This window comes from Mauremys reevesii, linkage group 2, assembly GCF_016161935.1.
Source record: "Mauremys reevesii isolate NIE-2019 linkage group 2, ASM1616193v1, whole genome shotgun sequence".
NCBI classification, from domain to species: Eukaryota; Metazoa; Chordata; order Testudines; family Geoemydidae; genus Mauremys; species Mauremys reevesii.
Window position 1 is genome coordinate 57443554 of NC_052624.1, and position 24910 is coordinate 57468463.

At 44.4% G+C, this 24910-nt stretch overlaps 1 protein-coding gene across 1 annotated transcript; it reads right to left on the reverse strand.

Annotated features, from left to right (window-relative positions):
* Positions 1-14149: 14149 nt before the first annotated feature.
* Positions 14150-19949, reverse strand: POLR1F (RNA polymerase I subunit F). Its single transcript, XM_039521639.1, has 4 exons — positions 19497-19949; positions 19034-19175; positions 15081-15289; positions 14150-14642 (listed from the first exon to the last, which is right to left on the reverse strand). The coding sequence occupies exons 1-4, from the start codon at positions 19715-19717 to the stop codon at positions 14255-14257; spliced, it is 960 nt and encodes a 319-aa protein (XP_039377573.1). The 5' UTR covers positions 19718-19949; the 3' UTR covers positions 14150-14254.
* Between the last annotated feature and the right edge of the window lie 4961 nt (positions 19950-24910).

Here is a 24910-nt window from a genome sequence, read left to right on the forward strand (position 1 = left end):
GGAAATAGCTCAGGGCAGTGGACATAGATTTCCCGTTGGGAGGTCCTCTGTTCAGGGGTTAACTTATCCAGGATCCTGGGCTGAGACATGGTGGAGTGGGAGGGCCTGGGTTCCCCTAGCCCAGTGCTTTAATGACTCAGGCACCTCGACCAGGGAAACAAAGGGGCTGGAAGTCAAGCATTCCAACCATTTGGCTTTCTGCCCCTACAAGCTCCTTGTTACAATATTTCTTAAAAAATTATAGAGAGATAAACTTTAAAACGATGTATGGATAATACAAACTGTTCTCTTTCTGAAGAAACTCCAGCTAAGGTGTGAGTTGGGGCATGGTGGGAGAGCTGTGCACTGAAACATGGTTCTTGCAACAAAAGAAATTGTTGTAAAAAATACAAATGAATTCTCTTGATTAGTTTTACAATTTATTTTTAATTCCAGGACTGTGCTCATTGCAGCTAGGATTAACATTACAAAACATGTTCTACTATAGGTATTCGGACCAGAACCTGTTTTCTTAAAAGCAAATCCATCTTTACTACTTCGTTGTCTTTGATCCCATTGGACCCTTAACTGCTCATCTAGCCACCTGGTGCATTGTGTCATAATCCTAGATTGTGAGCTCTCAGGAAGGAATTGTCCCTGTTCTAGTTATCATACAGAAACTAGCACAATGAAGTGCTGATTAGCACCTTGTCGGCACTACTGCAATGTAAATAATAGACAACATATTTCTGCAGTACCTCATAAAATGGAGCCCCAGGATTGACTGGAGCCTCTGAGTGGAGTAACAAAAAGTCACTTTGGACAAACTGTCTGTCTTTTGCTCTACTGCCCAGACTGCACCATTTTGATGTGGAGAGGACACACACTAGCCTTTGTAAACTGAGCTGAGATTTCTCAAGCACTTCAGCCAAAACACACTGTTTTAAGTAAAGTAGAAAACAGGTTTATTAACTACAGAAAGATAGATTTTAAGTGATTATAAGTAGCAAGTGTAGAGATCAAAGTTGGTTACTTAAGAAATAAAAATCAATTCACAGTCCGAGTTATACAAACTAAACAGGATTTGAATAAAGCTGTCTCTCGCTCTGACAGATGGTACAAGCAGGTTGCAGATCTTCAATACCCGGCCTGGGACCACTCTCCCCCAGTTCAAAGTCTGTCATCCAGATGTGTTTCCAGGTGTTTAGGTGCGGGAGGAGAGAGTGAGGCCAAGTGATTATGTCAGTTCCCTCTTTTACAATTTCTTCCAGCTTGCTGGAAAGATCTTAAGCTATGATGTGGTGGTTTGCCCCCATTGGTCAAGCAGTCTCTATTGTCTATGTGCTCTTTCAAGAAGTCTTCTGGGATGGCTGTTGGGAGAGTACATGCCCTTTAATAGGCCATCAGCACATCTGGCTACTCCATTGTTGGACCGGAAAGACTGATTGTGGGTTTCCCCAATCTCACAACATATTGCAATACTTCATAACCTCACATATAATGATAGCACATACAATCCAACAGGATATTGATGTTCAATAGAACAAGACTTAGAATGATACCTCACAAGGCATACTTTGTACAAAATATGTCAATTATATGACAGTGGTGAATATCAGGGTTCCCAGGTGTCACTCTGAGGTACAGCGTGTAACAGAGGGGCAGGTTTTGGAGGCACAATCAAAAATTGTAACTCAAAAGTGGGGAGGCTCAGGTCAAAAAGTTTGAAAATCACTGCTCTAAGAGGACAAACTGCCATTATATTGAAGACAGCTGAAAATATCAGTATTTTCTTGTGGAAGCAATTGCTTCAATTGCCACAGAAATGTTATGCAGTCATGTAAACAACAGGTAGTCTCTGAAATCATGAATGAAAACAATGTTAAGAGGTGGTCTATGTTCTTAAAACATCTAAGAATCCCTGTTGTACAGGTGTTAAATTGCAAATGCATTTTTCATACTAGATAAAAGGTTTTCAGGTTATCAACTACTGGCAGGAAGACTGGCCTCCTGTCATCTGTTAGCTTTAAGCAAACGAGTAAACTCCAAGCTAAATGTTCAAACTTCCTAGGCTAGTCCGCTTTCTCTTCAATTAGATTTGGAGCAAGCGCCTAGTTTAGTTTTCAGTGTAGATGACAGATCTTAATGGCATAAGCATCAGTCTAAATGCTTGGGTTTAATCCTATCTTACAGTCCTCTATTTGCCACATGTACACAAACAAATCCCTGTTTAACAGCCATATGCATAATCTACAGTGAAGTGTAAAAAGGCAAAAGTAAACCTACAAATGTGAAATCCACCAAAGGACATTAATATCTGGCCTTGCAGGTAGTCTTGTGCTTTACATTTAAAAACCTTTGCCTGAATCAAACTGCTACACAACTCACCATTTGTAGTCCTGGAGAACAAAGCAAGCTAAACATTTATAGTTACCGGACTTCATGTGAACTCTTATGGAAAACGTCTGAATTTGGCTCTTTCCTTAGTAAATTTGAAGCACTGGAAAAATCTTACATTTTTCTTTTCATCAGTTTTGTTTTTTTCCCCTTTAGAGTCATGCATGGAGTGACAATTTGCTTTTCAAAATCCAAGTTTTCTTGCCATAGTCGGCTAATCCAAAATAGTGTCTTCAGCAACATCAACAGTGTAGCTGTTAAGCTGCCAATACTGGCTCCAACTGTGAAAAACTTTTGTTTGTCTTTTCTTGACTTATCCTCTATGTCAGAAAACAGTCAACTATGTTGTAGATCCCATTGCCTGACATATACAATTACGTAAACTCAACTTGTAGTGTGGTATCATGTTCACTGACCAGAAATCTAATCTGTGGAATACTATGTAATCTGCGACATAGGAACATCAGGTTGTTCAGCCTGCACAATTATTGCCAAAAGTCATGCATTTATTTTTAATTTTCTTTTATCTGTCAAAAGGCTAGGGGTGGAGTGGTAGGATCTAGAAAATGGTACATGACATCTGACATAATTATGCGCTATAGATTTTGGGTTAAAGAAAGATTCTGTGACCAATGATGTGATCAATTTTTTGCATTTTTTCAGATGGCTGGTTTCAGCACTCTGAGATAGCCTATTCTGTAGCTTGCTGGAATTGTAGAAGTGCAGTCAAATGTCTCTGGCTGGATTAGGAGCAGAAATGGTGCTGCGAAACTTATTTTTGTACTATGCTACTTTTGATATAGGGTTATGAAAACCTCATTTTTTTCCACAGTAAAAAGCCAATGTAATAGAGCTTTAGCTTCTATTTTACTCTTAGAAGTTTGGTACTGGAAATTACTCTTCCAATGGTGATTGAAAACTATTCTAAATGGTTAAGTGATGAGATCATCAAGGTCTTCTTATGCCTGTTAGGAAACAAGAGTGAGAACTATCTAGAAGGTGGCAGGGAAACTGGTTCAGGCCCTGGTAATAGAGCATTGCAGTGAGCTGTGCTCAACTTATTTGATACAGGGTAATGGGTTGAGAAGTGCAGAGGGGTATGGCTGGTATCTAGAAGTTTCTGGAACATTGGCAGGGCAAGTGCTAAGACTCCTATAAGAAGCTGGCTAGCTCATCTCATTTATGAGCCTTCAGTGGCTGTTACAAGGGGCCTGTTTCTCATTTTAACTGTAATACATGTAAAAGCTCTTGATGATTACTAGTGATTTTTAAAACAATCTTATGTTACCTGGATTTTCTTTGCCCTGTGCTGATTGACTGTTTGCTCCAAAACTGTCCCTCCCTTAGCCTCCTCAGCGTGGCTTAACTCCATACTTGTCCCTCTTCCTGCCTGCCCTGCCCCCCTCCTTCCATTCCCATTTAGCTTATCCCCTCCTAGCCCCCCGCCCCCTACCAAAATAATGTTGTGGCATTAATATGCCACTTGCAGCCACCACACTGTTCACTCTGCTTATGTTATACCCCTTCCCCCACCCTGTCTCTGTCTTGTCTATTTAGACTGTAGACTCTTCAGGGCAAGAACTATCCAATACTGTTTGTATAGTACCAAGCACAAGACAGCCCTGTGCTTCGCACAACTGTATATAAATAAACTATCTGACCTTTCAACTTTAGTCATGTTGAAGTAAGTGGTAGTGTCACAGCCCAATGGCCCCCTCCCTCAGCAAATAAATGAACAGTAGTGAAAGCCATTCTAAGCAAAATGTTAAGTCATGAGTGAAGTAGTACAATAGTAGGATTCACTCATCAAAAGAAGTACTCCATATCAAAACTCGGATTCAAGATCCAGTGTGCAATTCAATGAGACTGTCTAAAGGAAAACAGAACATTAGGTTTGATCCTGCAAGGTCTGACATTTTTGCTATCAAGATTTTGACAACAACAATTTAAGTCCCTGTTCCAAAGCATCCAGGAGCTCTTAACTGACTTCTTTTTAGGTCAAATCTATCTTCATCTGAAATAAAAAGAGTTGCTGCTTGTGTCAAAGACAACTGGAAAGTAGAGACGAAGAAGCTCACAACCTGCTTAAACAAATATAATGTGAACATTACCTTGAATAAAATACAGAATGAGTAACTTTTGAAAGACAAATGCACTTTACACCGGCTACACTTCTATGGACACAAATACAGATCTGCTAGTAGATACCTGTGGCAGGGCACCACAGCATCCTCCTCGCTTCTGCCCCTACTACACCCACAAACCATCCAGAGATCTCTGCATTGGTGCAGTCACTCCTGCTCTTATTTACAGTTTACTATCCCACAATCTTCTAGCTACAAATAGCTTCAGTCTTGCAGCCTCAGGGACAGCTAGCTCCTGCAGCCAGCAGGGAAGAGCTCCCACACTCTCTAATTCTCTGGCTCAGCCCTTTACTTCTCCCCCTAGGCTTCTTTCCTGCCAGCCTTTATGTAGCCCCTGGCTAATAAGGCTGGCAGCTGTTCCCCATTTGTCAATCAGGCCTGGGCTTACTCAGCCAACTCCAATTCCCCTTCCTTGATTGGAGCTGGCATGACACAGGCCTGGCTCAGATTTCCTGAGCCAGCACCCTGTCACAATACCATAAAGGGGGAAAACAACCTAAAAATCGATAGGGATACTAATGCATCAATCAAGCAGGTGACTGCACTAACCTGAGAAATGGCCTGTTAATGACTAAAAATATTCACAGAGGAAAACTGAGTGCCCACAAAATTGTTTCTACATCTGAAGAGAAAGTGGAAGGTTATTATTACGTCCAAGTTGCTGATGATGCCAACTAATAATGCACAAAACCAAGGTCACTTAATTTATCTGAGCAAACGGAGGTGAAAAAGATGAGAGAACAGCTCGGGCACAATCATCCCGAACTCCTACTATAATAGCTGTTCAGAAGAACGCAGTTACACATATTATGGAAGCTCAAAAATTCCACAGTGACAATCCACCGCATAGGGAAATTGGGCTTTCTTCATTAAAATGTGAGTTAACACTTAATACTTCATTTTTCCAGCATATACAAAGCTATATTTGGTGACTGAAAGAGGACTGATGTCATAGTGGCCCTAGTCCAACAATCAGAAACATACTGTCACCATATCTGCATGTTCCAACAAGTTCTTGGAATGTATTGGAGACATTTTTTTTATTTCAGAAGGTGGAGAAAGCCACGAGGGGAGAGGTTGTTCTACATTTGATTTTGACAAAAAGGGAAGACCTGATTGAGAATTTGAAAGGCAACTTGGGTGAAAGTGGTCATGAAATGATAGAGTTCATGATTCTAAGGAATGGTAGGAGGGAAAACAGCACAATAAAGACAATGGGTTTCAAGAAGGCAGACTTTAGCAAACTTGGAGTTGGTAGATAAGATCCATTGGGAAGCAAGTCTAAGGAAAAAAACAGTTCAAGAGAGTTGGCAGTTTTTCAAAGAGACATTATTAAGGGCACAAGAGCAAACTATCCCATTGTGAAGGAAAGAGAGGAAGTATGGCAAGAGACCACCTTGGCTTATGCAGGAGATCTTCAATTATCTGAAATGCAAAAAAGAGTCCTACAAAAAGTGGAAACTAGGTCAAATTATAAAGAATGAATATAAACAAATAACACAAGTATGTAGGGACAAAATTGGAAAGGCCAAGGCACAAAATGAGATTAAACTAGCTAGAGACATAAATAAGGGTAACAAGACAAGAACATCCTACAAATACATTATGTTGTCTGATCCTCTTTGAAGGTTAATAGTGTTTGGATTAATGGCCAATTGATCTGTGATAAGGTTGTTCCCCCAGAATCAAGCTACACAGAATTCACACTATGGAGTTCAATATCTTGAGGGGAGTCTTGTGGTGGATGACAAGGACACTCACACTGAGAGCAAAGTAAAACCTTATAGATATCTTTATTAGAATATTGGATAAAGTTATAAAAGATCCAAGCCTCACAATAAGATAGAGAGAATACAATGTGGGGGTTATCTGTGGTATCAGTCTATACATAAGCTCTTAGAATTGCACACTCACACCCTTTGTTGAGGGCCTGGTGGTAAGAGACAAAGGACCAGCCTTGTCTCTGGCATGCCACGGTGTCCAGTGGTCCAAGTTCCCCAGTGAGTTGAAGGGTCAAGTAGTAGAGGATCAGACAGCAATGGAAGAGGCCCAGGAAAGAACAAGTCCTGAACCACATGGTGACTGCCCTAGTATAGGGCCCGAGCAGTCCTCCATGTCCATATTTAGCCTTTTCACCAACACAATACTGAGGTGTACTTATTCTATAGGTTAACATATTGATACGTATAACTGCCGTTTCAGCTCATGATCATACCCGTCACTCCTTGCTTAAGTGGATTTGCAGTTATTACTTCCATGTTCCCTCCAATAGCACCCACTGGAACATTCTATCATTGAGCAAGCTCTTCTTAGTTCCCGGAATTTAAAGCTAACTGCTGATCTATGCCAAGGGTTATGGCCTACTTAACCACACTTACGCTTCAGCTAATATCTTACAGGATACAGAGCTGTAGGTTTCTTGTGTTACTGCAGAATATAATAAAAGCAGCTACATCTACTGAAGGCAAGCCAGTGAATATAAAGGAGTGAATATAATGGGCAAGTTTAGCCTATGGCTACAATTAGAAACAAGAGGAAGACCAAGTACAGGATAGGCCCATTACTCAATGGGGGTGGGGGGGGATGACAAAAACAGAAAATGTGGAAATTGTGGTGCTAAATGACACTGTTTGTTTTCACCAAAAAGTTTAGTAGCAATTGGACATCTAACTTAATGAATGCCAGTGAAAATGAATTAGGATCAGAGGCTAAAATAGGGAAAAAACAAGTTAAAAATTACTTAGACAAGTTAGATGTCTTCAAGTCACCAGGGCCTGCTGAAATATGTCCTAGAATACTCAAGGAGCTGACTGAGGAGATATCTGAGCCATTAGTGATTATCTCTGAAAAGTCATGGAAGACAGGTGAGATTCCAGAGGACTGGAAAAGGGCAAATATAGTGCCAATCTATAAACCCAAGACCAGTCAGCTTAACTTCAGTACCCAGAAAGATAATGGAGCAAATAATTAAGCAATCAATTTGCAGAGACCTAGAAGATAGTAAGGTGATAAGTACCAGCAGGGATTTGTCAAGAACAAATAGTGTCAAACCAACCTAATAGCTTTCTTTGACAGGTAATAAGCCTTATGGATAGGATGTGATATATCTTGACTGTCTCATAACAAATAGGGGCTAGTCTACACTGGTCTACAATGTGACTTGTGTGGTTACAGTGCTCTCCCAGCGCGCTAAAAAACCCACCTCAACAAGGGGTGCGGCTCCCAGCATTGGGGCACTGTTTACACTGACGCTTTACAGCGCTGCACCTTGCTGAGCTCAGAGGTGTTTTTTCACACCCTGAGTAAGAAAGTTGCAGCGCTGTTAATTGCCAGTGTAGACAAGCCCTAGGGAAATACAACCTAGATGGAGCTACTATAAGGTGGGTACAAAACTGATTGGAAAACCGTTACCAAAGACTAGTTATCAGAGGTTCACTCAAACTGCAAGGGCATATCAAGTAGGGTACTGCAGGGATCAGTTCTGGCTCTGTTCAATATTTTCATCAGTGATTTAGATAACGGTATAGAGCAGGAGTCAGCAACCTTTCAGAAGTAGTGTGCTGAGTCTTCATTTATTCACTCTAATTTAAGGTTTCACGTGCTGGTAATACATTGTAATGTTTTTTAGAAGGTCTCTTTCTATAAGTCTGTATATTATATAACTAAACTAGTGTTGTATTGTAAAATAAACAAGGTTTCCAAAATGTTTAGGAAGCTTCATTTAAAATTAAATTCAAATGTTGATCTTACACCGCTGGCCTGCTCAGCCCGCTGCTGGTCTGGGGCTCTGTTCACCTAGGCTGGCAGCGGGCTAAGCTGGGCCTGCGGCCAGGACTCCGGCTGGCAAGGGTCCGGCAGCCAGAACCCCAGACCAGCAGCAGGCTGTGAGGGGGGGGCCAGGACCCCAGACCGGCAGTGGGCTGAGCGGCTCAGCCCACTGCCGCTCAGGGGTTCCACCTGCCGGCTCCTGCCAGCCGGGATCCCGGCTGCCGGATCCGCTCAGCCTGCTGCCAGTCTGGGGTCCTGGTCCTGCCCACATACAGTGGGTACCTACCTTCTCCCTGGTTCTGGCCCATTCTCTTCCTCTCTCTGCACTGAGCTGAGGGTGGGAGTGCACTGAGCACAGGGCTGGGGGTGAAGGGTCTGGCCAGGAACTAGAATGAGGGAGGGGGCTCAGGTTTGGGGCAGGAGGTTTGGGTGTGGGGCACTTACCTGGGCAGGTCCCATTTGATGCGAAGGGTGCAGGTGGGATTGTGGGGGGAGGGGCAGGAGCTCCCGTTTGGTGCTCGGGGTGGGGATGTGGGGGGTGCATGGGGTGGGGGGACTGGGGATGTCAGGGAGTGCAAGAGTCAGGGCAGAGAGCTGGGCACATGTGAGTGGGGTGCAGGTGTCAGGGAAGAGGGGGGGCTGGGTATATGCAGGGGTGCCAGAGTCAGGGCTGGGGTCATGGAGGGGGGGGGGTGAAGGAGTCAAGCAGAGGGCTGGGTATGTATGAGGTAGGTACAGGGCTCAGGGAGGGGGCTGGGGTGTGTGCGGGGCTCAGAGCAGAGGGCTGGGAGTGTGTGTGTGGTGTGGGGTCAGGGCTCAGGGCAGAGGGCTGAGTGACTGTCCTCCTCAGAACCCCCAACACCCCCCCGCTCCTTGTCCCCTGATTACCCCCTCCTGGGACCCCTGCCCCTAACTGCCCCCCAGGACCCCATCCCCTATCTAAGCCTCCCTGCTCCTTGTCCCCTGACTGCCCCCCTAGGATCCTACCCCCTACCTTTCCCCTGACTGCCCTGATCCTTATCCATCCCCCCACTCCCACCTCCAGACAGACCCTGGGGACTCCCATGCCTATCCAACCGCTCCCCACCCCCTGACAGGACTCCCAGAACTCCTGACCCATACAATCCTCCCCCTGCTCCCTGCCTGCCCCAACCCCTCTCCACACCTCTGCTTCCTGACAGGACCCCCAGAACTCCTGACTCATCCAACCCCCCAGCTCCTTGTCCCCTGACCACCCTCTCCAGAGACCCCCAACCCTAACTGCCCCCCCTGGACCCTCCTTGCTCCCTGTCCCCTGACTGCCCTGACCCCTATCCACCCCACCCCTGACAGACCCTGAGACTCCCATGCCCCATCCACCCCACTGCTCTCTGACTGCCTCCTCCAGAGACCCCGCCCCTAGCCACCCACCCCGGGATCCCACCCCTATCCAACCCACCCTGCTCCCTGTCCCCTGACTGCCCCCACCCCGTACCCCACCCCCCCCGCCCCGGACCCCTTACCATGAGGCTCCAAGCAGAGCCAGATATGCTGCCCCACGGGAGCGCGCAGCCCGGCCCCCCAGAGCGCTGCACGCACGGCGGCAGGTCTCTGAATGAGCAGGAAGCGTGTCTTCCTCCCTTGCAGAGCCAAACACTGGCCCACAGGAGTGCGCAGCCCTGGCCCCCAGAGAGCTGCACGCACGGTGGCAGGGCTCATGGGAAGAGGGGAAGGTAGGGGCGGGGCCGGTGGCTTGCTGTGATCGGCCGGACTTTGCTGTGCCAGGCAGGATTTTAAATGGCATGCTGGAGTCCTGGCAGGCAGCAGCATGCCATTAAAAATTGGCTCACGTGCTGTCTGTGGCACGTGTGCCATAGGTTGCCGACCCCTGGTATAGAGACTACACTTATAAAATTTGCAGATGATACCAAGTTGGGAGGGGTTGCAAGTGCTTTGGAGGACAGGATTAAAATTCAAAATGATCTGGACAAACTGGAGAAATGGTCTAAAGTAAATAGGATGCAATCCAATAAGGACAAATGCAAAGTACTCCATTAAGGAAGAAACAATCAGTTGCACACATACAAAATGGAAAATTACTGCCTAGGAAGGAGTACCACAGCGGGTCACAAGATAAATATGTGTCAACAGTGTAACACTGTTGCAAAAAAAGCAAACATCATTTGGGATGTATTAGCAGGAATGTTGTAAGCAAGACACAGGAAGTAATTCTTCTGCTCTACTGTGTCCAGTTCTGTGGAGAACCTGGAGAAAGTTCAGAGAAGAGGAGCAAAAATGATTAAAGGTCTAGAAAACGTGACCTATGAGTGAAGATAGAAAAAATTGTGTTTGTATAGCGTGGAAAAGAGAAGACAGGGGACATAACAGTTTTCAAGTATGTAAAAGGTTGTTACAACAGGAGGGAGAAAAATTGTTTTCTTTAACCTCTGAGGATAGGATAAGAAGCAATGGGCTTAAATTGCAGCAAGGGCAGTTTAGGTTGGACATTAGGAAACATTTCCTGTCAGGGTGGTTAAGCACTGAAATAAATTGCCTAGAGAAGTTGTGGAATCTTCGTTGTCTAACCTGCTCTTAAGAATCTCCAAACACCTGACAGGAATGGTTTAGAAGATAATACTTAGTCCTGCCCTGATCCTGCAGGGGACTAGACTAGAAGACCTCTTGAGGTCTCTCCCAGTCCTATGATTCTATGCACCCATATGTTGAAATTTGCAGCTAGCAGAAGGAAGGCTTCAAGCCACACATATGCAGCACACATTTTATACAAATAACTCCAGGCACTTACTAACTCATGAATAAAAATTAAGAAAGTTTGGGGAAAATGTGGTGAGCAGGGATCCTAGAAATCAGTTTGCCATGGAAAAGTACAGAATTTGCATTTTTACAAAGAATCTTTAGTTTTTATATTTTGTGATAAAATAAAAACAAATGAACTATTAACTAAATTTTACTGAAAGTACCAGTATCACTTATTCAGTGCATGCAAACTCCCCCTCTTGTGGTTGATTTTTGAATGAGCTTTAAATTTACGTAACTAAAAATACTCCAACTGCTTGCAGAAGTTACTCAACTTGGATAGGGGTTTGTGTTTTAATGCATCTCAAATTTCACTTCAGCCTGCAGATGTATTTAAAGTTATCAAAAGATGCCGAAAACTTTAAAAATCACCCCTAAAGACCATCTCACTGAGTCTGGCAAGGACAAATTTCACACTACCATCAATGTGCTGTTCTGTACTGTATGGAGCAAGGCTGCGTTAGAAGGCAGACAACTGTAGAACACATGGAAAGCTCTAAACAAACTAAATGAAAATGAGGCTGAAACAGCAGAGTCATTGACAACAGTAAAGAAACAATGCACTGTTCCACGTTCCAGCATTTTTACAACTGCCAAAGAACAAAGTGAAACTGTCACTTCAGATTTTGTTCAAATGTGCGTAAATGCAGACATTCCCCCTCTGCATAAAATGGATTTACCTGTTGTCAGAGATTTTTTTGAGCAAGCTCATTAAGCGAGGCAGTGCCATTCCCAAGTCAGATCAATTGTATTCCCATTACTTACCAACTCTTTTTGAAGAGAAAAAAACAGTGCCTTCTCAGTGACCTGAAAGGAGACTCTATTGCTATGATTGCCGACAAAACACTTCCAAAATAGACCAGTTTTCAATATTTTATCTAAGGTGCTCAAGGTAGATTCTCTTAAGCATGCTGACATTACCACACCACAGCTTGTAAAGACAGTGTACCTCAGCAAAGTTATATATGCCCCCATTTCACAAGCCTTGATTTCTTGTATGGTGGAATTCAGCACCCCACCACTTGATCAAATATTAGCATTTGTAACAGACAGTACGAGTTACATGGCAAAGGCTTGAAATGATGTGCTTTGCAACCTGTGGTCAGACTGTGTTTGTCTTCATTGCTATGCACATATAGTCGCTCTGGTAGGAAATACTTGGCAAGATACTTTTAAGTGGATTTGAGATTAAGTCAATTTTAGTGAAATCTCCAGCTCGTCGTAAACAATACTTGAGATACCTGAGTAAATAGTGTTGATTCACCAACACTTCCACCCGAACCAATTGGGACCAGGTGGAATACATGGTTCAATTATATAAAATACAATGTGCAGTACTACCAGTTCTACCATGGGTTCAAAGAGCATGAACAAATGGAACATGGGGATAAATCTGTTCTGCAGGAACTAGCTAGCTTGTTAGCAACAGATGTGCATGCAGACCTGAAATACATTGCAGAGAACTGCGGACACTTGGTGACAGTACTGGATGTTTTGCAGTCCTAAAAATACCAATGCACAAAGTGTACATTTTCCTGGATTTAATTTCATGGCTAGAGCATCTTGCATCAACTGAAAATGCAAATAGATCTGCAGCTGCTTAAAGCACTGCTGATAAACTGAGACAGTACAAGCTAAAAAATAAACAACTAGCACTTAATTTTCTCCATGCTGTTCATGCACTGGATCCTAAACAAAGATTGTGAAACCACAATTATAGCTGTCTGAGTGTATTTAGGGATTGTCAAAGACTTAATTTGGAGACGTTGAGGATCCCATTTTCTTCTGGATGGCTGTTGAAAATCGTGTTCCTAACCTGGCAAAAAAGATGCAATGGTTCTCCTCCAACTGACTGTAAATTCAGCTGATGTGGAAGAAGTTTCAGAAAACTCAGGGTTCTTTTCTCTGCTCAGCGCCAATGTCTGAAAGACGAAAATGTGGCTGGAATGCTGCAACTCTATTTTAAACAACCAGGACTAACTCAAAGTGAGTGATATTAATATAGAAGTAATTTTTGCTTAATTTTGTGTGCATTTAAAAATCCTGAAAATATAGACTAGACACAAGTATTCTACATATTCTGAGTGAAAAACAAATTCTACATATTCTGAGTGAAGACACCAGTAGGCTTTGAACTTGCTTAAAAATTGTGAACTTATCAATAAAACATTGTTCAAATATTGTTCCATACATACATACACACACACAGATTCTTTTCATTTTTGTTTTTTAATCATGGAAAACTAGGAATCCTGGTGATGAGTCACAGTCTCTCAGTGGAAGTCCAGTGAGATCTAATTAACAAACAATATAGTAAGAAAATGGAGTGAACTGCACTATTGTGAAACTAACAACCTAATCTTCCCTGAACGCCCAACGGACCTGGATTACAACATGACCAGTTCTCCAAATAGATATTCTTCCATTTAGAGTAGCACACCGTAAATTTTGTTGCAAATGTTTCAGGTACTCCCTGGCATGCTTGTACACTCTGAAATTTAAGAGTCATCTTAAGCACTATGTTCACTGCACATTCATTAGAATCTAGCCCTTAAACCGCCTTTTAAAGATCAATTTGCTTGGAGGCATTAAGGATACTAAATTTAAGGACTTAAAGCCTGCATTTGAGTACCACGTTTAATTTCACAAACATGTTCTTGTAGTTAAGGCACTACCACTCAAGACACCTAGGTCACCTCCCAGCTCTGCCAAACACTTCTTGTGTCTCTTTGGGCAGGTCACTTAATCTCTGTACCTCATTTCCTCATCTGTAAAACAGGAATATGTACCGCCTCTTTACCATCCTTTATCTGTGGAGAGTAAGAGGCATCTCCTATCTTGAAAGATGTACAGAATCATGGAAAGGGACCTCAAGAGATCATCTAGTCCAGTCCCCTGCACTCCTGGCAGGACTAAGTATTATCTAGACCATCCCCAACAGGTGTTTGTCTAGCCTACTCTTAAGTATATAGTTTGAGTATATATACACATTGCCTAGCATAAGGGGGCCTTGATCTTGGTTGGGACTTCTAAGTGCTACTGTAATATAAACGAAAACTGAAATGCACAAACTGAAAATATGATTTTATTGGAAGTTTATCAAGTATTTCTGAAAGAAGACGACAATCTTACATTCAAGCAAGGGACTTTTGGACTCTTCAGTCAATTTGTCATTCCTTTCTCTTTTTGGCTTTAGGTTCTTGTGACAATTGAGATAATTCACTCTCTTCATTTACATCACAATGTTTTCTTTTCTTTCTCTTAACCTTTTTATGGTCACTTGAGTAACCACTACAGTCAACTCCACAATATACAGGTTTCTGCTTTTCTTGCTTATGTTTTTTCTTTTTCTTTGGCTTTTTATCATAAAATCCATTTACTGTATCAGCATTCTGCTCTTCTGCATCTTCCACCACAGTAGTATCTGCATTGTCTGTAAGCTCCGTGTCATTTTCTAACTCACAATTCCTTCTGTCTCTTTTCTTGTGTTTTTTCTTTGGTATTTCATCTCTACTGTTTGTATCTTCAGTTACTGCTTCAGGATATTTGGATTGCATACTGTGAAGAAACATAAAATAAGCAAGAGTGTGCAGAATGAGATCTCTATAGGTATTTAATACATCATGATGTTAAGCTTTGCTGAAATGCAATAATTATATGGAGCACATAACTGAAGACTGCGAGTTGTGCTAAACCCACAGCAATTCAAGTAGAAAAAAAAGATTAGGGTCTTTTAGTAACAAAAGATGTTATGACCTGTTAATACATGTCCAATTTCCAATACTTGGTTAGTCTCTATTCTGTTAAAGAATTAGCATTAGTTCTGTATGGAATTTATTAGCAGATTTTTAAATCTGACTTAAAATATAATATTCATAGCTATACGGGGAAAAAAATCAGAATTAAGGCAAGACACTGATTTTAAGTAGTATGTTTTTAAATAAATCCACTAAATCAGCTGAGTTTGAAAAAAAAGGCTTTAATATAGCGCTGTACCTGTCTTTATTCAGTCTCCCCCGAATGAAGAATACTCCAGCAGCATCGGAATCTAAATGCACCACTTCAAATTCCAGTTTATCTCCTATTTTTAACTCAAGGTCTTGCCATTCTATAGCTGACATTCGATCGGGTTTAGGGATGGAAGCATTGAAACACCCATGTATCAGACAGCCAATATGACTTGGGGCCACTTTATTGATCACACCCTGGAAGAAAAGAAAACCACGTAAGAACGACTATACTACATTTAAGGGCCACAACTTGTAAGAGATCTTCATTCCTGCACACACTGTACATTTGTCTGTAGATTCTTGTACATAAGAAAGTTCACACATGCAAATCCACATCATCAACTGCATGGCAAGTGGGCTTAGCACCTGCACAAATGGAAGCCACGTTTTAAAAATTGTTGCTAAGTCTTTCAAATTAAAAATATAGAATTAGGCCACATCCACACTAGCACTTATGTCAGCAAAACTTTTGTGGCTCAGGGATGTGAAAAAACACCCCCCGAGTGAGTCAAGTTTCACCAACAGAAGCACTGGTGTGGACAGTGCTATGTTGGCGGGAGACCACCATTCACTGAGCTGGTTTTATGATGTCGACGGGAGAGCTCTCTCCATCAGCATAACGCGGCTACATGAGCACTCTTCCAAATACTCTACATGCTTTTTTGATGTGTGTGGAGGGGAAAGGGTGCATGGGGGGAAAATGGCGTATATACAGCTTGTTAAGAGAATTTTAAATGTTCTATTTCCATAAATAGCACTATTACTACTGGTGTTCTATTGGACATTCTAACATTTATTTTTCACCTTCAGACCTATTAAGTCTCTAGTTCAGTTGTTCTCAGCCTGTAGGCTGCTTGCGGCCCAATCAGCACACAGCTGCGGCCCATGTGACATCCTCAGGGCTGTAAGTAAGGCAGGGGGGCACCTGCCCTTGGTGCAGAGGCTGTGGGAGGTGCAAAAATGGGGCAGCGCAGGATAAGGCCCAGTGTCACCCTCCACCAGCAGGATCAGGCCGAGCAGCGTCAGCTCCCTTTCCCCCCAGCAGGAGGTCAGGGTGCTCAGCGCCCCTGCACAATCGCAGGTTCAGTGACCCCAGCACTAGGATTGCAGCAACCAGCAGGCAGGACAGGCTGCATGGCTGAGCTACATGCAGCCATGGTAGAAGGCCAGCAGGCACGGAGAGGAAGTTGCAGGGAGCTAGAGCCGTGGGGAGCAGGGATGCAGCTGGGGCATGGGCGGCAGATTTTAGGTGGAGGGACTGCTGGCACAGGGCAGTCCCTGGATGGGGGTCTAGATGCTGGAGGGGCAGTCTCTGGGGGGGCCATTTTGCCATGGACAGGGCACTTAGTCTCCGCAAGGCAGGCACGTGTGCCAGTTCGGTGTTGGGGCCGGGGTCTGGGGGACAGCCCCAGAGAGGCTGGGTGATGAGGAGCAGTCCCTTGCTGGGGGAGCACCCTACACTCTCTCAATCCTTGCAGGAAGAGTTCGCACCTATGCTCTGTGAGCATTCAGCACAGCCGCTACCCTTCCAGTAAATTAATTAATTTTAACAGTTAATGTTTTGACTTATTTTGCTAATTTAAAATGCTCTTCGTAGACATTTGCCAGTGTTGAAATGAAAGCTACTATATCGATTTGAATTGTATTGCTGTAAGATAATAAACACTAATTTTTTTTTTTTTATAAGATTACCGGTAGTCAATATATTGTGTGGATGGGTCTCATGTAACACAGAGAGCTGCATATGTAGCTCTCAATGGTAAATAGGTTGAGAACTGCTGCTCCTGACAGGCCACTGTATGTATTAATGGAGAGACTGAGAGCAGAATTGTTCCTAGGTTCTGTAAGATAATATCTTTATTTTACCATTAAAGACTCATGAAGTAGACTTTAATCAAAAACTGCCAAACCTGGAACAGAATGTTAATATATTAAACTACTGTGTCTAAAAAATGCAATGTGTCAATGTGAGTAGGCCAATATTCTGACCTACTTTTTTGAATTCTGAAGCTTGCAAGCATTCACACAGAGGTATGTTTGTGTTAAAGCTCTTAGGAGATCCATATGCCTACACTTTATTTTGAAATGCTCAGGAGCAAAAATTCTGTGTTTCGTTCTTTTCTGCAAACAAAACAGAATCACAATAGAGAGCACTTCATAACCACAAATACTTGTGCCTATGATTAATGAATAAGACTATGTATTACTTTAGGTATAAGCCTATACCGGTACCAGGTTACCAGCCCTCCTTTGGGAGGAAAAACATACCTACACTTGAGAGAAAAGGCGGGTGAAGTAATATCTTTTATTGGACGAACTTCTGTTGGTGATAGAGACATGCTTTTGAGCCACACAGAGCCTGGGTCTACACTACAGACTTATATCGATATAATTAAGTCACTCAGGGGTGTGAAAAAATCTACACACGGAGTGACATAGTTATACCGACCTAACCCCCAGTGTAGACAGCACTATGTTGATGGAAAAGCTTCTCCCATCGACATAGCTACAGCCTCTCACGGAGGTGGATTAACAAACAACAACAACAACGGAAGAAGCTTGGCTTCACATTGGCTTAGGAGCATCTTCACTTAAGCGCTACAGTGGTGCTGCTGCATCAGTGCAGCCTTTTAAGGGTATACCTGCCTAGAGCTCTTTTTCAAGTCTAGGAAAGTTACTAACAGCGTCACAGCTAAATGCACGATTGAACAGATAGTGTAGCATAAGTAGCATCCTAAGGGATCTTTTAAGGCAAAGTGGCGCATTAACACCCCTGCAGACACAGGACAAAACAGGGGGTTAGTGGGTTACAGAAAGCTGTAATAAACCATAAATCCAGTGTCTTTATTAAGAGCATGATTTTTAGTGTCTAGCAAAGTTATGAATTTAAGCTCCTAGGTTTGTCTGTTGAAAGTGTTATGCAGATTTCCTTTGCAGATGAGGACTGATGGGTCAGCTATAGAGGGATTGCTTTGTGAAAAGCATTCACCCACAGGTGATGTGGTGTTTTTGTCTTATTTCCCTGTATGAGATCATTCAAGAGCATAGTGATTGTCTGGTTTCACCACATAGTTGTTAGTGGGCATTTAATGCACTGGGTGAGGTACATGGCACGTTATGATAGGCACATGGGTTTTTAAAGGTGTGTTGTGGGGTGTTGATCACTGTAGCAGTGAAGATAAGTCTGAATATCATAGAATACCAGGGTTGGAAGGGACCTCAGGAGGTTATCTAGTCCAACCTCCTGCTCAAAGCAGGACCAATCCCCAGACAGATTTTTGCCCCAGATCCCTAAATGGCCCCCTCAAGGAGTAAACTCACTACCTTGGGTTTAGGGGGCCAATGCTCTAACCACTGAGCTATCCCACCCCACCCCAAGTCTGCCGGTTTTGCATCTGTTGTTCTGGCAGTGTTTGGTGCAGCTTTGAGTTGGTTTGTCCTGGTCTGTGGGGGCCTTGCTTCTGATGATGAGCATGGAGCAGTCTGAAGGCCAGAAGAGGAGGTTCAGGGAAGATTTATTTCAGGATGAGGTCCGCACAACACATATTTCAAAATCCATGGGTCCTACAGATGCTTATCACATCTACTTATACTAACTGTTTAATCTTGCATTTAGCCATGACACTAAACACCTTTGCCACCTGAATAGCTATGTAGCTTGAAAGCTAGTTTATTGAACCAACTTCTGCTGGTGAGAAAGATATTGCCTCACTCACCTTGTCTCTCTAATACCATGGGACCGACACTGCTATAACAACATTATACCTACAGCTGAAAAGTTAGCAGGAAAAACAGAGTCAAGAACAGAGATAAGGTAGTTCAGTGTTTGTCTACTAACTGTAACAGTAACTATTTAAATTCAATTATTCAATCTACTTAATAGCTAAGATAAGCTTCACTTACTGCAAAATTCAGTAAAACTGAAGTATTTTTACATACCACAAGCTTTTTTCCTTTCTTGGGAGTGAAAATGACAAAATCTGCTTCGATGTTAAAATGGATGAATCCTTGGTCATCATAAATATCACCTAATTCACCCACTACTCTGATGTTATCATAAGCCACTGGCACACCGCTGAGGCTACACAGGGAGAGGAAAGACAAGTTGTTTTAATATTTCTGACCAACACTGACACTGCAAAACCAGCACCAAACTTGATGGGGAGACGAGTGAAATTCCTCCACGTTTGGGTCTACGCCCCGCTGGGGCTGCGAGGGGGCTGCTGCTGAGTCGCTCGCCGAAGGAGGGCTCAGCTCAGCCACATGGGGCCCGGGGCGGACGGGCCAGAACGCGCGTGGCGTGGAGTCGGGGTGGATCTCGCGGGGGGCGGGGGGGGTGTGGCTGTCTCCGAGCGCTCGGTGGGGGTGGGGGAGGGGCAGGGTTTGTACCCGCGGATCGCACCTCTCCGAGTATCTCAGCAGCTCCCTGTCGAGCTGCTCGCGGATCCCGGTGCGTTTCCGGCTCAGGTAGCGCGGCGCCAGCGCGATGTGCCTCCGATGCGGCGCCGCCACCAGGCACGAGTAGCGGCTCCGCACCAGGCGGCAGGCGGCCGCGAAGGCCGGGATCTCCGGGCAGGGCAGCGGCCGGGCCGCCGACTGCGGCGCCTCCACGGTGGTTCCCATGGTACCACCACAACTGTCTGCTGAGCACCGAACTCCAACCGTCCGCCTGGTACAGAGCGCGCACGTGACTCACGATGGCGCTCTCTAATGACGTCACACGCGAGCCCTCTCAAGTTTAGGATCCCTCCTGGAGGGGAAGTGACGTTTCATGCCGGAACTGTCGTAGGCTGGGTTGAGCGGGGCTGGGCAGCCATCTTGTGCGTGTCTTCCCCGCTCCAGTAGCATGGATGTGGCGCGTGTTCCGGCTGTAGGCGATGGAGGTCACAGTAGACACTGCGCTTGGCACCGTCACCAGCTGGGCGGAGCGAGCGACCGGAAGCTTTGTCATCCGGGGCCATGTGGGGGCGGGACTTTCAGCTAATGGGCGGGGCCCGGAGATGACCTGCTCAGTCGCACGGCCCTCAGCGACCCCCAGTAGCGTCCGATCCGCAGCCGCCTGACTCCCGCGCGCCACGACGTCTCGAGTGGGGGGAGCGTGAGGCAGACCCCGTGCTCGCTGCCCCGCCCTGCGGTCCCGGGCCGCGCGCGGCTGCAGGGCCAAGCGGATCCGCGCTCGTGGCGCTGCGCCCTGAGGTGCCCCTTCCCCCCACCCGGCTCCCGGCCGGTCCGCCCTGCCCGGCCCCGCGTCTCGCGCCCGCCTGCCGGCGGCAAATGGCGCGGGGCCCCCCGCGGAGACACCTCAGGCGGGCCCCGGAGCTCGCAGCGGCGCCAACTGCCTCCTCCGTGGGGCCATCGTGGTGCCGGGGCGCGCTGCGCCCAGCGATCCCCGTGAACCAAGGCTGCCCTGCAGCGCGGCCGCCACAGCCCCCGGCCCCGGGCTAGCAGCGCTGCGGGGCCTGGAGAGCAAGGGCCGGAGGGGCTGCCGGCGCCTCCCTGCCCTTTGCGGCCACTGGCCGGGGTACGGGGCTAGCTGGACCCTTGGTCTGACCCGGGCCAGCCAGTCTTGTGTTCTTAACTGCACCGCTCCGGTCTGGGACAAGTTTCACACCGTGGGCTTGGCTACACTTACAAATTTGCAGCGCTGCAGCAGGGTGTGAAAACACACCCTCTCCAGCGCTGCAAATTGTGGCGCTGCAAAGCGCCAGTGTGGTCAAAGCCCCAGCGCTGGGAGCGCGGCTCCCAGCGCTGTCCGTTATTCCCCACAGGGAGGTGGAGTAGGGACAGCGCTGGGAGAGCTTTCTCCCAGCGCTGGTGCTTTGACTACACTTAGCGCTTCAAACCGCTTTGAAGTGCTAAGTGTAGCCATAGCCCCTGTGTGACATAGTTATCGCGACCTAATCCCCACTGTAGCCACACCTAGGTGGAGGGATCCCTAGGACAGAATTCTTCTGTCAACCTAGCTACCGCCTCTCCAGGGGGTGGATTTACTACAGCACTAGAAAAACCTCCACAGCGGCAGCACTGCACTTATGCCATTGTAGCACGTGTAGTGTAGATGTGCCTAGAGAGTCACAAGCTTTTTCTTATTCTGAAGATTGTAAATAAAAAGGTATTGTAAGAGTAGTATGCCCCACCCGGGGGGTCTGGCCCACTGATGACGTGTTGTAAATCCACTGAGCAGTGTTAAAAGTTAGGGCATGGCTACACTTGCAGATATAGACCGCTGAGAGTTAAACCAGCCTTCAGAGCTGGCAGCAGGGAAAACGCTGCCGTGTGCTTACGCTGTCAACTGCAAGCGCACTTGTGTGGCCACATTAGCAGCTCTTGCAATGCCACAAAGAGCAGTGCATTGTGGTAGCTATCTTAGCGTGCAAGTGGCTGCAGCGTGCTTTTGAAATGGGGTGGAGTGTGACGGAATGTGTTGTGTGTATGTGGGGGGAGAGACTGTGTGTTTTGGGGGGCAGCGTGTCAACATGCTGTCTTGTATGGTCAGACAACAGCAGACTCCACTTCCCTCCCCTCTGCCTCTCTCTCTCACACACACACACTCACAGCAGCAGCATTCCACAGTAATGGTTTGCTTTGTCTCCGAGCAGATAAGCATGCCGGCTGTCAGAAACGGAGCTTTGAAAGGGGATATCTGCATGCCTGCAGCCGAGTTCAAAACAATGACCAGTGTGACCACTTGTCTTCAGGGGATTGTGGGACATTTCCAGAGGCCAATCACAGCGCAGTAATGCAACACGTCATCCACACTGACACCCGAGCATTTCAGCCAGGGCGCAGCAAGCTTTATGCTTCTTGTGGAGGTAGATTGCCAGGAATGCTTCAGCTGCAGAGTCCAGGCGCTCTAAGTGCCTTGCCAGTGTGGACACCTCAGGAGTTAGGGCACCCAGGGCTGATTTAATATGCTCTAACTTGCAAGTGTAGCCAGGCCTTGAATCTACAGAAGTCTGGTACCTTGGGCTTCATCTTTACAGCTGTGCCATAGACTGCAGTGAAAATTTGACTGAGGGAGAGAGGGAGATCAATTGTTCATGTCCATGCCCTTGGAGGATGGAAATTCCCTTAAATTACTTAAAATCAGTTAGCACTTGAAGAGAAAATTAAACCAAAGTTCTGGGGGATCTAAGGCTGTGACCATATGAATGATATTGGTAGGCCTGAAAATAATGAAGGCTAGTGGCCCTGTCATACATTCCTTTTCTACCCCCATTGCCTTACTTACCTTTAATTTGATCTAACCTAATTTAAAAAAAAATAATTTCAGGTGTACAGATTTCCAATTTGGGAGCCACACTGAAACTGTTTGTTGGCCTTACTTTAGTATTTCCTTCCTTACAAACAAATAGCATTCCATGCACTAAGGATTATAGCAATAGTGATCAGCATTACTTTAATAAAAGTTATGGGAAGGAATCCGGTTTAATAAGTTAGAAGACGTATAACTGAGGGTGGGATCCACAAAAGTACTTAGGTGCCTAATTCCTGTTTATAAGCTAATTTGTGAACTACAGAGCTCCCACATGGCTGCCACCTAATCTTAGGTTTTTATAGTAAAAGTTCCCCAGGTGCAATGACTATTTCCTGCCTAAGCCCCAAAGCAATTTGCAAAACATTGGAAGATAGGCATTCAGACATCCGAGTCGTATGCAAGGCCCCATCTAGTAGACAGCCTCTAAGCATACCTACTGGATTGGGCCTAGTACATGCAATTTCACACAAAACAGCTGGCCAGGGGCATGCAAGAAGGACCTCCCTTATAATCTTTACCCAGTGGTTAGGGTATTTCACGCACTATGTGGAAGTCTCCTCTCCACCTGGTGAGAAAAGGATTTGGACAGGGCTTTGCTACCTCTCACAGGAGTTCCCTTACTACTACGCTATAGATTCATTCTACTGGTCTCTCTGGCCCAATTAATATTTATTTATTCAGATAAATTAAACAGGAACAACTCTAGTAGGAGGACTGAGGGAAACGTATTCTATGTTCTATAGTCTGGTTTGATATTCAAGAGAGAGACAATCCTTGTTCAAATCCCTTCATCTGGCAGAGAGAGGACTTGAACTAGTATGTCCCATAGTATGTCTACATCATTTTGGAGCCTATGGGACCAAGCTTCTGAGCCTGGCTCAACAGATTCAGGCTAGCAGCCATCTAAAAATAGTACTTTTGAAGTTGAGGCTCAGGCTAGGGAGAGGGGTTGGCTATTTGCTACATTTCACACGTGGCAACATTAACAGCAACTTGAATTTGGGATTCCATTGCCATGGACTTAGTTTAATTTGTACACAAAACAGGTAATTTTTTAACATTTATTTAATTCACATTAAAAGTAAAGGAAAAACAAAACATTTAAAACTCAAAAAAGGGACACAGCTGCACACTGTTGGGCACTCCAGTAAGGATCATGAGAGCAAGCTGCAGAGGCCTTTATAAATACAGAGTCTGATGACAAACTGGGAGGGGGGAAGCAACCAAAAACCCAACCGTTTTGTCCAGAATAAGATTAATAAGAGACACCTACTCTAAACACAAGGTGGCACCTTTTCAACTAAAGGTATGATTTAGACAAATAGTTAAACTGGGCATTCTTATTCAATGTAAATCCTTATATAAAACTACAAGCATTGCATCATTAGAACACTTTTACTGGGTGAACATAAGATGAAGGTAGGCCAATATTAACTTTCAACAAGGCATCACAGGTGAAACAGACAATATACTTTGACATGCTTTATTACTACTAAAGATGTATGAGTATGAAATAACTTGACATAAAATATGACTTTCAGATGTTAGGTTGATTTGACAGGGCTGACAGGAAAAATGTTTTTATCTGTAACATAAACTAGTTTGATCTGTAATTACAGAAAATAAACACAGAACTCCCTTGGGCCATTTGTATGGAGTCTCTTCAAGGTAGAACTGCATTTGAAATATACATGAAGTTGCTCAGTAAAAGGGATTAAACACATGTAGCAAAAATCACAGCTGAACACTGCCATAAATTATTTTTAAACTAATAAAATGCACTGCTACTTGGTCTGATATTTGAGAGGAAACTTGAAATGATTACTAATTATTTAAAGGAATACAAAGAAAAAATGAAATGACATTTAGAAAAACGTTTTTCTAATAGAAACCTGATTTAAAAAAGATAGGTATACATTTCAGTAAGAGAATACATTAAACATTGATTGCAATTAGGTTTCATTGTGTTAATAAAATACCGTATATCAAATGCAATTCAATAATATATCACCAGATGGCATAACAGAGCTTTGATGCTAGTAAGCATAATCCTCAATAAAGAATAGTAACTGAAAACCGTAGAGTAGGCTGAAAGTCTGAACTAGAATACAACATACAAGTTACAGTCCTGTTTTCTCAGTGATTGCTGTGCCAATCTTTAATAGCTAGGAAAAGACTGCTACAGAAAACGGGAAAAAATGGGATAAGACAGTAATTACCTTACATTTTTTCAGTTAATAATTTTACATGATTTGTATTGGCAATTATGATGTCTGGGATGGGCATTTCCTGGCATTTAATAACTGGCTGGATTTGCCTTTGGCCCTCCGTTCTCCTAGAGGGTCATTAAATGCCAGGAAATGGCTGATCTGGAGGTCATTATTGCCTAAATTATTAATCACTTTTTTTGGAACTAAAAATAATACAAAAATAAAACCTATCCAAGCAGTTCTCTTTTATCTGTCTTTAAACCCATGTACTCAAGAGACCCTTCCTTAAGCTGATTAATAGTGAGCTACTGCTTTGTTTCCATGTTGGCTTTTAAAATCCTAACACAC

Coding starts and splice junctions, on each gene's coding strand:
- POLR1F (XM_039521639.1), bottom strand. CDS start 19,717: ATGGGAACCACCGTGGAGGCGCCGCAGTCGGCGGCCCGGCCGCTGCCC. Junction 19,176..19,496: donor CTGCTGAGATACTCGGAGAG/GTGCGATCCGCG, acceptor CTCCCTGTGTAG/CCTCAGCGGTGTGCCAGTGG. Junction 14,643..15,080: donor GGGAGACTGAATAAAGACAG/GTACAGCGCTAT, acceptor GTTTCTTCACAG/TATGCAATCCAAATATCCTG.